The sequence below is a fragment of the Mobula birostris genome, chromosome 5, assembly GCF_030028105.1.
Source record: "Mobula birostris isolate sMobBir1 chromosome 5, sMobBir1.hap1, whole genome shotgun sequence".
Classification (NCBI taxonomy): Eukaryota; Metazoa; Chordata; class Chondrichthyes; order Myliobatiformes; family Myliobatidae; genus Mobula; species Mobula birostris.
The window spans coordinates 174,936,562-174,949,261 of NC_092374.1; the positions used below are offsets into that span (position 1 = coordinate 174,936,562).

General features: G+C 43.8%; 1 protein-coding gene across 1 annotated transcript in view; it reads left to right on the forward strand.

The window, feature by feature from the left end:
- The first annotated feature begins 325 nt into the window (after positions 1–325).
- Positions 326–12,700, forward strand: part of LOC140198065 (class I histocompatibility antigen, F10 alpha chain-like) — a 42,414-nt gene continuing 30,039 nt past the window's right edge. Inside the window, exon 1 of the mRNA XM_072258932.1 lies at positions 326–392. Coding sequence (XP_072115033.1) covers positions 341–392 — 52 coding nt within the window. The 5' untranslated portion in view covers positions 326–340. The remainder of the gene's footprint in view (positions 393–12,700) is intronic.

The window sequence follows — 12,700 nt, forward strand, 5'->3', positions numbered from 1 at the left end:
TTGTCATGTTTGTCCCAGACTCCGCTCACGCCACCCTTCCTGGCAACAGATGACTCCTGCATACGGCTCTTTTTCTGATTGGACAGACGCAGACACTTGCAATTTAATTTCCAACTGATGAGTTGCGGTCACTCCTGCCCAGAGGCTAATGACTTTAAATAGAGGCAGATTATGTTTAGTCTGGGGGTATCTCGCGGACTAATCAGCATACAATTCGGGGATGAACTTGACGGGCGTCGCGGAGAGCCCGTGGATCGTTCGGGATCGGTGAGCCGAAGGGTAATGGGATCGTGCTGTGCAAAGGCGGAGGAGTTGGACCCGCGCTGACCGGGAGGAAATAATGATGCTACGTCTACTACTGCTGGCCCTCCTATGTGGAGGGGTCTCCGGAGGTGAGTGAGGTGTCAATGGTCAGCTGGACACTCGGACCCCGGTCGGTCAGTGAGAGGATGGACACAGGGTAACAGTCCCCAGGCAAGGTGTGAGGGTCCCACACCACCCAGCCTGAGCTCAGTGGGGATCGGCAGTTCATCTGGTCCGGGTAACTTATGTACCCTTAGGTCTTTCAGTGTTTTGAGCACCTTCTCAGTAACTCCACTCACTTCTCTCCCTCACACCCTTCAACATCTAGTGTCTAGTGCCTTCCACAGTGGAGACTGATACAAAATACTCATTTAGGAGATTGCAGATGAACTAAGAATTTTTTACCAGCGGCAAAAGTGGAGGCCAGGTCATTGGGTGTATTTAAGGCAGAGATTGATAGATTCTTGATTGGAAATGGCTTCAAAGGTTATTGGGAGATGGCTGGGGAGCGGGGCTGAGGATGGCAAAAAAGGATCAGTCATGATTGAATGTCAGAGCAGGCTCGATGGGCCAAATGGCCTAATTCTGCTCCTATGTCTTATGGGAACCCCTGCAGAGATTGCACATGAATCGTGGCTGAAAGATTATAACTGGGAGCTTAATATCCAAGGATATACATTGTATTGAAAGGACAGGCAGGAAGGCAGAGTGGGTGACGTGGCTCTGTTGGTAAAACATAAAATCAAATGATTAGAAAGAGGTGACATAGGATTGGAATCATTGTGGACAGAGCTGAAGAATTGCAAGGGTCAAAGGAGTTGTATACAGAGCCCCGAACAGTAGTAAGGATGTGGTCTACAAGTTGCAATGGGTGATAGAAAATGCATGCCAAAAGGGCTTTGTTACAATAGTCATGGAGGATTTCAATATCCAGGTTGACTGGAAAAATCAGGTTGGTGCTAGATTCCAGGAGGAGCAATTTCTCGAATGGCTTTTTAGAGCAGTTCGCAGCTGAGACCACTAGGAGATCAGCTGTTCTGGGTGTTATGCAATGAACCAGAATTGATTAGAGAGCTTGAGGTAAAAGAACCCTTTGGGGAAAGTAATCATAATATGATCGGATTCACCTTAAAATTTGAGAAGGACCAGCAAAAGTCAGATCTATCAGTATTATAATGGAGTAAAGGGAATTACATGGGCATGAGAAAGGAGCTGGCCAGAATTGATTGGAAAGGAACACAGGCAGGGATGTTGTCAGAGCAATTCAGAAGGCACAGGATATATACATCCCAAAGAGGAAGGAGTATTGTGAAGGAAAGATGACACAACCGTGGCTAACAAGAGCAGTCAAAGCCAGTGTGAAAGCCAGAGAGGGCATGTAACAGAGCAAAATCTTAGCGGGAAGTTAAAGCATTGGGAAGCTTTTAAAAACCAACAGAAGGCAACTAAAAAGTTCTGATTCCAGAGTTCTGAAAAAGGTAGCTGAAGAGATTGTGAATGCATTAGTAATTACTTTCAAGAATCACTAAATTCTGGATTGGTTCCAGAAGACTGGAAAATTGCAAATGTCACTCCACTTTTCAAGACGGGAGAGAGGCTGAAGAAAGAAAGCTATGGGTCAGTTAGTCTGATCTCAGTAGTTGGGAAGATGTTGGGGTCGATAATTAAGGATGTGGTCTCAGTGTACATGATAACATAGGCCATAGTCTGCATGGTTTCCTCGAGGGAAAATCTTGCCTGACAAATCTGTTGGACTTCTTTGAAGAAATAACGAACAGGATAAACAAAGGGGAATCAATTGATGTTGTGTACTTGGATTTTCAGAAGGCCTTCGACAAGGTGCCACACATGAGGCTGCTTAACAAGCTTTGAGCCCATGGTGTTACAGCAAAGATTCTGGCATGGATAAAGCAGTGGCTGATTGGTAGGAATCAAAGAGTGGGAATAAGGGTGCCTTTTCTTATTGACTGCCGTTGACTAGTAGTGTTGGGGGTTGCGCTGGGACCAATTCTTTCTACATTGTATGTCAATGATTTAGATGATGGAATTCATGGCTTTGTTGCTAAGTTTGGAGACAATATGAAGATATTTGGAGGGACAGGTAGTTTTGAGGAAGTAGAGAGGCTAGACTTAGACAGATTTGGAAAATGGGCAAAGAAATGGCAGATGGAATACAGTATGGAGAAGTGTATGGTCATGCACTTTGGTAGAAGAAATGAAAGGGTTGATGATTTTCTAAATGGAGAAAAAATACAAAAAAACTGAGGCACAAAGGGACTTGGGAGTCCATGTGCAGGATTTCCTAAAGGTTAATTTGCTGGTTGAGTTTGTGCTGAGGAAGGCAAATGCGATATTAGCATTAATTTCATAAGGACTAGAATCTAAAAGCAAGGAAATAATATTGAGACTTTATAAAGCAGTGACTGGCTCTCAGTTGGGGTATTGTGAGCAGTTTTGGGCCCCCTATCTCAAAACAGATGTGCTGAAGTTAGAGAGGGTTGGAAGCAGGTTCACAAAAATGATTCCAGGATAGAATGGCTTATCAGAAGAAGAGCATTTGATGGTTCTGGGCATGTATTCATGAGAATTCAGAAGAATGAGGGGTGACCTCATTGAAACTTATCAAATGGTGAAAGGCCTTGATAGAGTGGATGTGGAAAGGATATTCCCTATGCTAGGAGAGTATAAAACCAGAGGACACAGCCTCAGAATAGAGGGGCATCCTTTTAGAATGGAGATGGGGATGAATTTCTTCAGCCAGAGAGTGGTGAATCTGTGGAATTCTTTGCCACAGGCAGCTGTGGAGGCCTAATCCTTCTGTATGCTTAAGCAGAGGCTGATAGATTCTCGATCATTCAGTGCATGAAGAGATTTGGGGAGAAGGCAGGAGATCGGGTCTGAGAGGAGATTTGCATCAGCCATGATGAAATGGCAGAGCAGACTCGATTGGCCAAATGGCCTATTTCTGATCCTATATCTTATGGTCTATGGGATCCAGGGTAAGCTAGACAACTGGATACATGATTGGCTCAGTGGTCAGAGATAGAGTGCAACGGTGGACAGTAGATTTTCCAGATTGGAGGCCTGTGACCTGTGTTGTGTTGCAAGAATAATTTCTGGGACACGTGTCGCTGATCGTGTGTGTTCACAATTTGGATGAGAATGTGGGTGGCAGATGACAACAACACTGGTGGTGTGGTGGACAGTCAATAATTTCTCTTAAGTTTGAAAAACAAAACAAATAACTGGAGGAAAACAAATAACCGGAGGAACTCAACAAGCCAGGCCAGCTGTATGTGTAGGTGGGCTAAGAAACAGAGATGAAACTTAACATGGATGTGGTTCATTTTCGGAGGTTGAACCAGGGATGGACTTACACAGTGAATGACAAGGATTTGCTGAGGAGTGTGGAACAGGAGTACAAATACCCTGTTCCATGAATGTGGCAACTCAGGCAGACAGATAGTTGTACAGGGGTGGTTTCCAGGCTGGGGATGAACCAGCGTTGGTTTGGTGAATTTCCATAGTTTTATCCTGTGAACCTCCAGGAGCAGCCTAGACCGAGTGTCGAGCAGACCAGAAACAAGAATGGAGCTGAACAAAAAGTCATCACTTCTGGATTGGTTTATTGCATGGGGTGTTGAAATAACTATTGAGCTTAGATTTGAAAGTCTTTAAGGTACTACTCTCGACTGCACAACTAGGTAGTTTGTTCCATGTGTCCACAACTCACTGTGTAAAGAAATTTTTCCTGATGTTAGTCTGAAATCTCCCTTTAACCAGTCTCCACCTATGGCTCAGTGTCCTTGTTGGTGGATGAACTCTGAAGGCACAGCTGGCATCCACTTTACTTATGCCCTGAGTCATTTTGAACACTTCGATCATGTCTCCTCTCATTCTGCGCTACTTAGGTTAAAAAGATTTAATTCTTTCAATCTTTCTTCATAGCTCATACCCTGCAGACCTGGAATGAGTCTGGGTTTCATCCAAGATCCAAATTAGGATCCCCTTTCCAGGCCTCAGTTTCTCCTTTCCAGTATCCAATTTTTATCAAATCAAAAGAGATCAAACTCATTGACTCCAACCATATACGGTTACTGGAAAATGTAACAGAGTATCTGTTGCCCGCTGCTTCCAACCAAACCATATCGGCGGGCGAGCCTGGGGGAGACAGCAGGTTTTGCCCAACACTCATCTTGTCCTTTTGTATTTTCCATTTATCTTCTCGGTGTCTTTATTCATTGGCGCCTTCGTGATCGGGTCAGCCAGTCGTTCATATGGGAGTCTCTTTTCCTTTTTCGATGGGGTTGGCTTGATCAGGGACATCCCAGCCTGAGTACCCATTTTACCTATACTCTTACTGAATTATTAGTACTCTATGCTCTATGTTTCTATTCTAACTGCGCTTCGTAATCAGCTGATTAGCATAAATGAATATCTGGGCCCCATTAAATTTCATAAAATATTTTGTCTATTAGGTCTAATCTCCTTCTCCCAGTTTCCTTCTTGTTCTAGCTGGAACTCAGGAACTGGTCACTGGCCAGTTAGGGATGACCTTCCTCACGTCTCACCCCGGTCCTGCTCTTGACTCCTGTCTTTCAGGGAAGTCTCACAGATAGGGTCTCAAATCCTTCCCGGTGGGCCAATTGCTCGGCCGAGGTTCAATGGGATCCCGTATTTAGAGTTCCCATCCTTGTTGCCAGAATGTTAGGGAAATTTTATTTCCACATCAGACTCGGACCCATGTATTCAGGAGACCCTTTATTTAATGTTACACAGAGGGCCGTCCCTTCTGAGAGCAGGAGCTGTGCCTTTGGCTGTAGAGAGGTCCTTTATATATCATACAGGATATGCAAGCAGTATAGTTACACATTTGAACAGGAACTTTAGTGATAAAACAGGAGCTTTACCCCAGACATTGTTCAAATGAATACAAACACATAGAAACCCTCGAGTAACATAGTCTTGTGATTTACACACAGTCTTGTGACTGACACCAGTAGCCAAAAGGGAAGTACCTGATTTTTGCTGGTCTATGCATTAAGCAGTGCAGACATGCAATTCTATAGTCACGCAAAAGTATGAACCCCAAGTCCGGCAAAATTCCTCTACATTTACATTAAATTTCATCTGCAATTTATCTGCCCGCATCTGGATTTTGTTTAGGTCTAACAGTATTGATTCTGCTGCCTAAATGTCTGTCCCCCTAATTTTATGCCATCGGCAAACTTTACTAGTTTATTTGTTACGTGCTTATCCAGATCATGAATGTAAATTTAAAAACAGCAGCGGCCCCATGAACTGTTTGTTCCATGTGGAACCCCACTTTAACGCCTTCTCGGTGTGAAAATTATCCTCTCACCATAACTCTTTTATTTCTGTTTTTGAGCCAATTCTGCACCCATTCACACACCTTACTCTGAATCCTACCTCCTGTAATTTGATTATTAGCCTCTCGTGAGGTTCCTTGTCAAAAGGCTTCTAAAAGTCCAAGTAAATGATATCAACTGTTCTATTGTCATAAATTTTAATTGCCTCTTCACACAACTGCAGCAGAGTAGGGAAACATGGTTTCCCCTTTCTGAACTGATGCTGGCTTTCTGCTAACATGTGTGTTCTTATCAGCTGCTTTTCAATCTCATTCTTTGTGATTGTTTCCATTAACTTGTGTGTGATACATGTTAACCCTACTGGTCTATAGTTACCAGGGGCAGTACAGTCACCCCTCTTGTATACTGGGACGATGTTAACCCATTTCAAGACCTCAGGGATCTCACCAGTCTTCAATGACTTTTGAAAAACACATGTTCGAGGGTTTGTATATATAATCACAGACCTCTTTAAGCACCCTTGGATATATGTTGTCCGGCCCTGGAGATTTATTAACACTCAACCTTTTCAGCTGAAGCAGGACCTGACTTTCTAAGATCTCTAAATCACTTTAAACAACTTTATTTTTCTCTACACTTTACTAACATCTTTGCAGCTGAAATCTTTAGCAAAATATGAGTTAAGAATATCCACAATGTTCTTCTCTGCATAATATAACACCCCACTATTATTTCTAATACATTTAACTTCCTTTCCTTTTTCTGTTAAAGTACTGAAAAAATCTCTTGGGGTCAATCTCAGCATTCATTATCAGCAATATCCTTCTCAACCTGCCTTTTGGCAATCAAGTTTCCCTCTTAGCTATAACTCACATATTTTCATATGCCCTGCAGTTAACATCATTATTATTCTTTTCTGTATTCATTTATATGGCTGGCTTTTATTCAATAATTTATAGATATACTCTCCCAAAAAACTTTGTGATGAACAATGTTACTATATGATCACTCGTTCCTGAAGGCTCAACAACTCCTGTACTCAAAATTCTATCTGATTGTTATAGTTGGGAGCTGGATGTCCAAGGTTACGTGTTTTATCACGGGGGTAGGAAGGTAGGCAGAGGGGGTGGCATGCCTCTGCTGGTAAGGAATGGCGTCAAATCAGTAGGAGGATATGACATAGGATCAGAAGATGTTGAATCCTTGTGGATTGATTGAAGATACTGCAAGGGTGAAAGGACCCTTATGACAGGTCTCTCAACAGTAGCTGTGATGGGGACCACAGATTTCAACGGGAAATAGAAAAGGCATGTCTAAAGGGCCATGTTATCATAGTCATAGGAGATTTTAAAATGCAGGTTAATTGGGAAAAGGATCTCAAGAGACCTGAGTTTGCTGAATGCCTATGAGATGGCTTTTCAAAGAGCAGTTTGTCGTTGAGCCTACTAGAGATCAGCTATACTGGATTGGGTGTTATGTAATGAACCGGAGATGATGAGGGAGCTTAAGGTAAAAGAACACTTAGGAACCAGTGATCACAATATAATTGAGTTCAACTTGAAATTTGATAGGGAGAAAGTAAAGTCTGATGCAGCAGTATTTCACTGGAATAAAGGAAGTTACAGTGGTATGAGAGAGGAGTTGGCCAAAGTAAGTTGGAAGGAGTTGCTGGCAGGGATGTCAGCAGAGCAGCAATGGCGTGCATTTCTGGGAAAAACGAGGAAGGTTGCAGGACATATGTATTACAAAAATGAAGAAATACTCAAATGGGAAAATAGTACAACCATGGCTGACAAGGTTATTGTAAAAGCAAAAGAAAGGGCATACAACAAAGCAAAAATTCGTGGGAAGACAGAGGATTGAGAAGCTTTTAAATACCTACAGACAGCAACTAAAAAAAAAGCATTAGGAGGAAAAAGATAAAATAAGAAAGCAATATCAAAGTGCTTTCAAGTATGTCAGCATGGTTTTCTGAAGGGAAATTCTTAGCTGACGAACCTGTTGGAATTCTTTGAGGAGATTACAAGTAGGATGGATAAAGGGGATGCAGTGGATGTTGTATATTTGGACTTTAAGAAGGCCTTTGACAAGGTGCCACACTTGAGGCTGCTTACCAAGTTAAGAGTATTACAGGGAAGTTACTGGCATGGTTAGAGCATTGGCTGATAGGTAGGAGGCAGAAAACGGGAATAATAGGATCCTTTTCTGGTCAGCTGTCAGTGACTAGTGCTCTGCAAGGGATGGTGTTGGGACCGCTTCTTTTTATGCTGGATATCAATGACTTAGATGATGGAATAAATGGCTTTGCTGCCAAGTTTGCAGATGATACCATGATTGGTGGGGTCAGGTACTGTTGAGGAAATAAGTAGACTGCAGAAGGACAGACAGATTAGGAGAATAAACAAAAAAATGGCAAATGAAATACAGTGTTGGAAAATGCATGGTCATGCGCTTTGGTGGCCAAAGTAAATGTACAGACTATTTTCTAAATGGGGAGAAAATCCAAAATTCTGAGATGCAAACAAACTTGGGAACCCTAAAGGTTAACTTGCAGTTTCAGTCCATGGTGAGGAAGGTAAATGCAATGTTAGCATTCATTTCAAGAGGTCTTGAATACAAGAGCAGAGATGTGATGCTGAGGCTTTATAAGACACTGGTGAGGCCTCACCTTGAGTATTTTGAACAGTTTGGGGTTCATCATCCCAGAAAAGATGTGGTGGCATTGGAGATGGTTCAGAGGAGGTTCACAGGGATGATTCCGGGAATGAGAGGGTTATCACGTGAGGAACATTTGATGGCTCTGGGCTGTACTCGATGGAATTTCGAAGGATGAGAGGTGATCTCACTGAAGCCTTTTGAATGTTGTAAGGCCTGGACAGAGTAGATGTGGAAAGGATGTTTCCCAGGGTGGGGGAGTTTAAGATGAGAAAGCACAGCTTTAGGATAGGGGGGCGTCTATTTAAACGGAGTTGTGGAGAAATTTGTTTCACCAGAGGGTGGTGAGTACATGGAATTTGTTACCACAGGTAGCTGTGGAGGCCAGGCCATTGGGTGTATTTAAGGCAGAGATTGAAAGTTTCTTGATTGGACATGGCATCAAAGGTTATAGAGAGAAGGATGGGAAGTGGAGCTGAGGAGGGGAAAAGAGGAGCAGCCATGATAAAATGGTGGAGCAGACTCGATGGGCCAAATGGCCTAATTCTGCTCCTATATCTTATGATCTTATTATGGAATATCAAATCTAGACAGGCCTTCCCTATGTTGATGCATTTACATACTGGTTCAAAAAACCATCATTCAGTAACTTAATGAATTCACTTTCCTGTAATCCATTAGTCACTGGGTTCTCCCACTGAACATTTGGGAAATGCAAGTCTCCTGTAGCTGTAACATCACCCTCAGAACTTGTTTTTTCTATATTCTGATAGAGCTGTTTCTTAAACTCACTCTCAGCTTTAGGGTGTCTATAATATACACCCAGTGTTATTCCTTTATCCTTATAGTTTTCAATTCTCACCCAGATATCATCATTAAGTCTCGATTCATCTCCTATCAGAGCAGCCTCATGTTTAAATTGTCTCATGTATGAAATCCCTTTTGACTGGGTATCTCTAGAAATAGGTTATTAGCCCTCGCTAACAGGCACCGGACTCCGTGCGGAGAAACCCAACTTCTCCGACTTTATGCATCTTTGGCGTATACCCAATCCGTGAGATTGGGATGTCTTGCCCACCCAAACCCCAGTTTGTATGAATGCTGTGAGATTTACTGCCCCCGCAGTAGCCCGTCGGCATGAAATAACAGATCACACACTGCATACAATTATAAAGAAGTATATTTATGAATGTTAACTTAACCAAAGAGTTAGTAAAGAAAATAAAGGAAAAAAAACTAAAAGAGCCCATTATAATTAAACAGTCAAATGCACACAGCTTGGAGCTGAAATCTTCCAAAAGCTAAATTCACTTATCCTCAGTAGACCTCTGTGCCTTTGCTCCATCAAATTGCATTTCCCATCGCATCGAATCCTACGACTGGTTCTCTCCAGTGTCATCTCTCTTCATCTCCCACAGAATGAAGACAAAGACCCACACCAGTGTCAGTCATATAAGCCACTGTCCAGCCTTCTCTAGAACCTTCTCCCCATTCCGCCATCCTGATTGGACAACCCACATTCTTAAGCATCCCTTATCTTCAACAGTAACCCAAACACTGCTTCTGCAGAAAGACCATTACATGAAATACCCTACAACATTAGCAGTAAAACCTTTACCAGGGTGTTACACTCTCCATCTGCCAAAGTAGTCATGTCCTCATGACTGAAGTAATTTATCATCCCTTCATTAATAACAGAGTTTTCAAAGGAATTTTGTGATATCAGGGTCTCCAATCCATTTGTACATGGTAGTGATACCTCACTAGGGGGATAGACACAATACTCTGTTCCCCCAGTATGACATAGGCCAATCTATCCGGGGGTTTCCAGACTCATTGAGACCCCCTTATCCCAACATCTACTTCTTCAGTTTCACCCACCCCTGGGATCTTTGCTGTCTACCTGGAGAGTCCTCTCCCTGTCCATTACTCGTGCTTTCCAGCAACTCAGGTTTCCCTATCACTTGGCTGAGCTCAGCTTCATTCCCAGTTACTTCAGAGCCTGGTCTCCCTTCATTGTCCAGCTGAAGCTTGCCTGTTCACTGCTAGTCCCCCCCCCCACCCCCATTTCATCCACATCAGCGTGGGGAGGAATGGGAATCTGTCCATCAATGATTGGGGAGCTTGCACAGGGTAGCATATACCACACCCCCATTTCCTCATCCTCTGCGTACGTATAACATTCAGTGGTTGTCCATTCCAGGCCTCTCCACAGCTTGTGTCCCACATCACCGCAGAGTCCTCTTACTAGGTGTAGGGTCCACGTCAGGCTCTGGGTCAACTTGTACCTCTTGTCCGGGAGGTAGCAGATGGTTCCGATGGAGAATCTTGACAGGTCCATTCCCATCCTCTGGTTTCATCTGACAAACTGGTACGTTTGGCATCTCACTCTCCAGTACATAGGGTGTAGCTGCCCAGCAGTCAGTCAAATTATGCTTCCCATGTAGCCCCAAATTCTTTATGAGAACTCTGTTGCCAGGCATCAGTTGGAAGAAACTAATCTTTTGATCATATCCCCTCTTATTTTCTTGATTCTGCTTGGCAGCAGAGACCTCGGCTAGTTCATAAGCCTTTTGCAATTCCCTCGTCATGTCAGACACATACTTAAGATGGCTCTTCTGTGGGAAATCTATCCCAGCAGTCCCAAACCAGAGGTCAACAGGCAATCTTGCTTCATGCAAAACATCAAATAATATGGCGAATATCCAGTAGCTTCATCCTGTGTACAGTTGTAGCAGTGGACCAGATGCCAATATGCTGACTCCACTTGCTCTTCTTGCTGATATCCAGGCTTCCGAGCATGTCTGGCAATGTCCAGTTGTAAACCTCTGCAAATGGGATAAAGGAGTCGGCAGCGTCTCGCCCAGGATACATAGAATGCACAACTTACAGTGCTCTGCAACCTCAGGGTTCATTTGGGGCCAGTAAAATCGATCTCTGACCAATCCATAGGTCTTGTCAAACCCCAAATAACCTGAATCATCGTGGGGTGATTTAAACACAATCCTCTGATACTTCTCAAGCAGAACCAAATGGGAACGCCGAGGCCTGTCTGGAGGAGACATGACCCAGTATAGAATCCGGTTCCTCAACTCCAGTTTGTTCCACTCTCTCAGCAGTAGAGATACAGCAGGGTAGTTCATCTTTTCAGCTTGGACCATATCCCCTTTCACAACAGCTGACCATACAGTACCTATGAAAGGGTCATCATGCTGAGCGGCAGCCACTTCCCCTGGGCTCAACTCAGGCAACTGCTTTGTATTCAGGATGGTTAGGTTGCAGAAAACTTATGGAATGGCACAACCAGGAGCTCCCAAATGATCTACTGCTCGATCCTGCCCTTGCCTTTCCTCGGACTTCCCTGTGATGGAAAACTGGCACATTGCGATAACTCCAAGTGCTGGAACACACTCCCCATCCATTTCCAGCCCTTCATGCGTACTTCAGGGCAATGTATCTGCATCAATGTCAGGGTCCCCGGCCGGTAGTTCAGGCTGAGGTCATAGGCAGACAACCCCCCCAACCACCGATAGCCTGTGGCATCCAGTTTTGCCGAGGTCAGGATATAAGTTAATGGATTATTGTCAGTCCTCATCTCAAACTTGGCACCATATAGATAGTCACTTAACTTATCCACCACAGCCCATTTCAATGCTAGGAACTCCAATTTGTGCGTGGCATAGTTTTGCTCAGAGTATGATAGACTCCGGCTGACAAAAACGACAAGTCTCAACCCTGTGCACCAATCCTGATATGGAACACCCCCTAAACCCTCTGAGCTGATGTCTGAATGCAATACATAGGCCAGTCGGGGGTTTGCAATAGCCAGGACAGGCACTTTCGTCAGCAGATCCTTCAGCAACTGAAAGGCTTCTTCACGTTTTGTATCCCATCTTGCTCCAAAAGGGTCTGAATGGCTAAGATAAGCATTACCATCTTCTCCTTTCGTCCTCCTCCTTTTCTTCACCAAGGGAAGGTAACAGCACAGAGGATGATTCAAAGGGTGACTCGCTTTTAGTAGTCCTTCTCGAACCTCCGATAGTACCCACAGAATCCAAGAAAGGGCGTAGGCCGATCCTATTCTTGAGCCTTGGCCATGTGGTCACCGCTTCTATCTTAGACAGACCTGTAGCTACTCCATATCATGAGACTATCTGCCCAACATTAGTTGACAGACATCTTGCAGAACTGGCACTTGTCCAGGGACAGTTTTAATCTTTCAGCTTTCAGGTGGCCTAAAACCTTCAAGAGCCTCACTTTGTGCTCTTCCAGGGTGGACCAGAACATTATGAGATCATCCAGGTACATCAGCACCTCAAGCAATTTCATATTCCCAACAGTTTTCTCCATGACAGACTGGAAAGTAGCCGGGGCTCTTGATACATCCTGGGGCATCCGTTCAAACTGGAAGA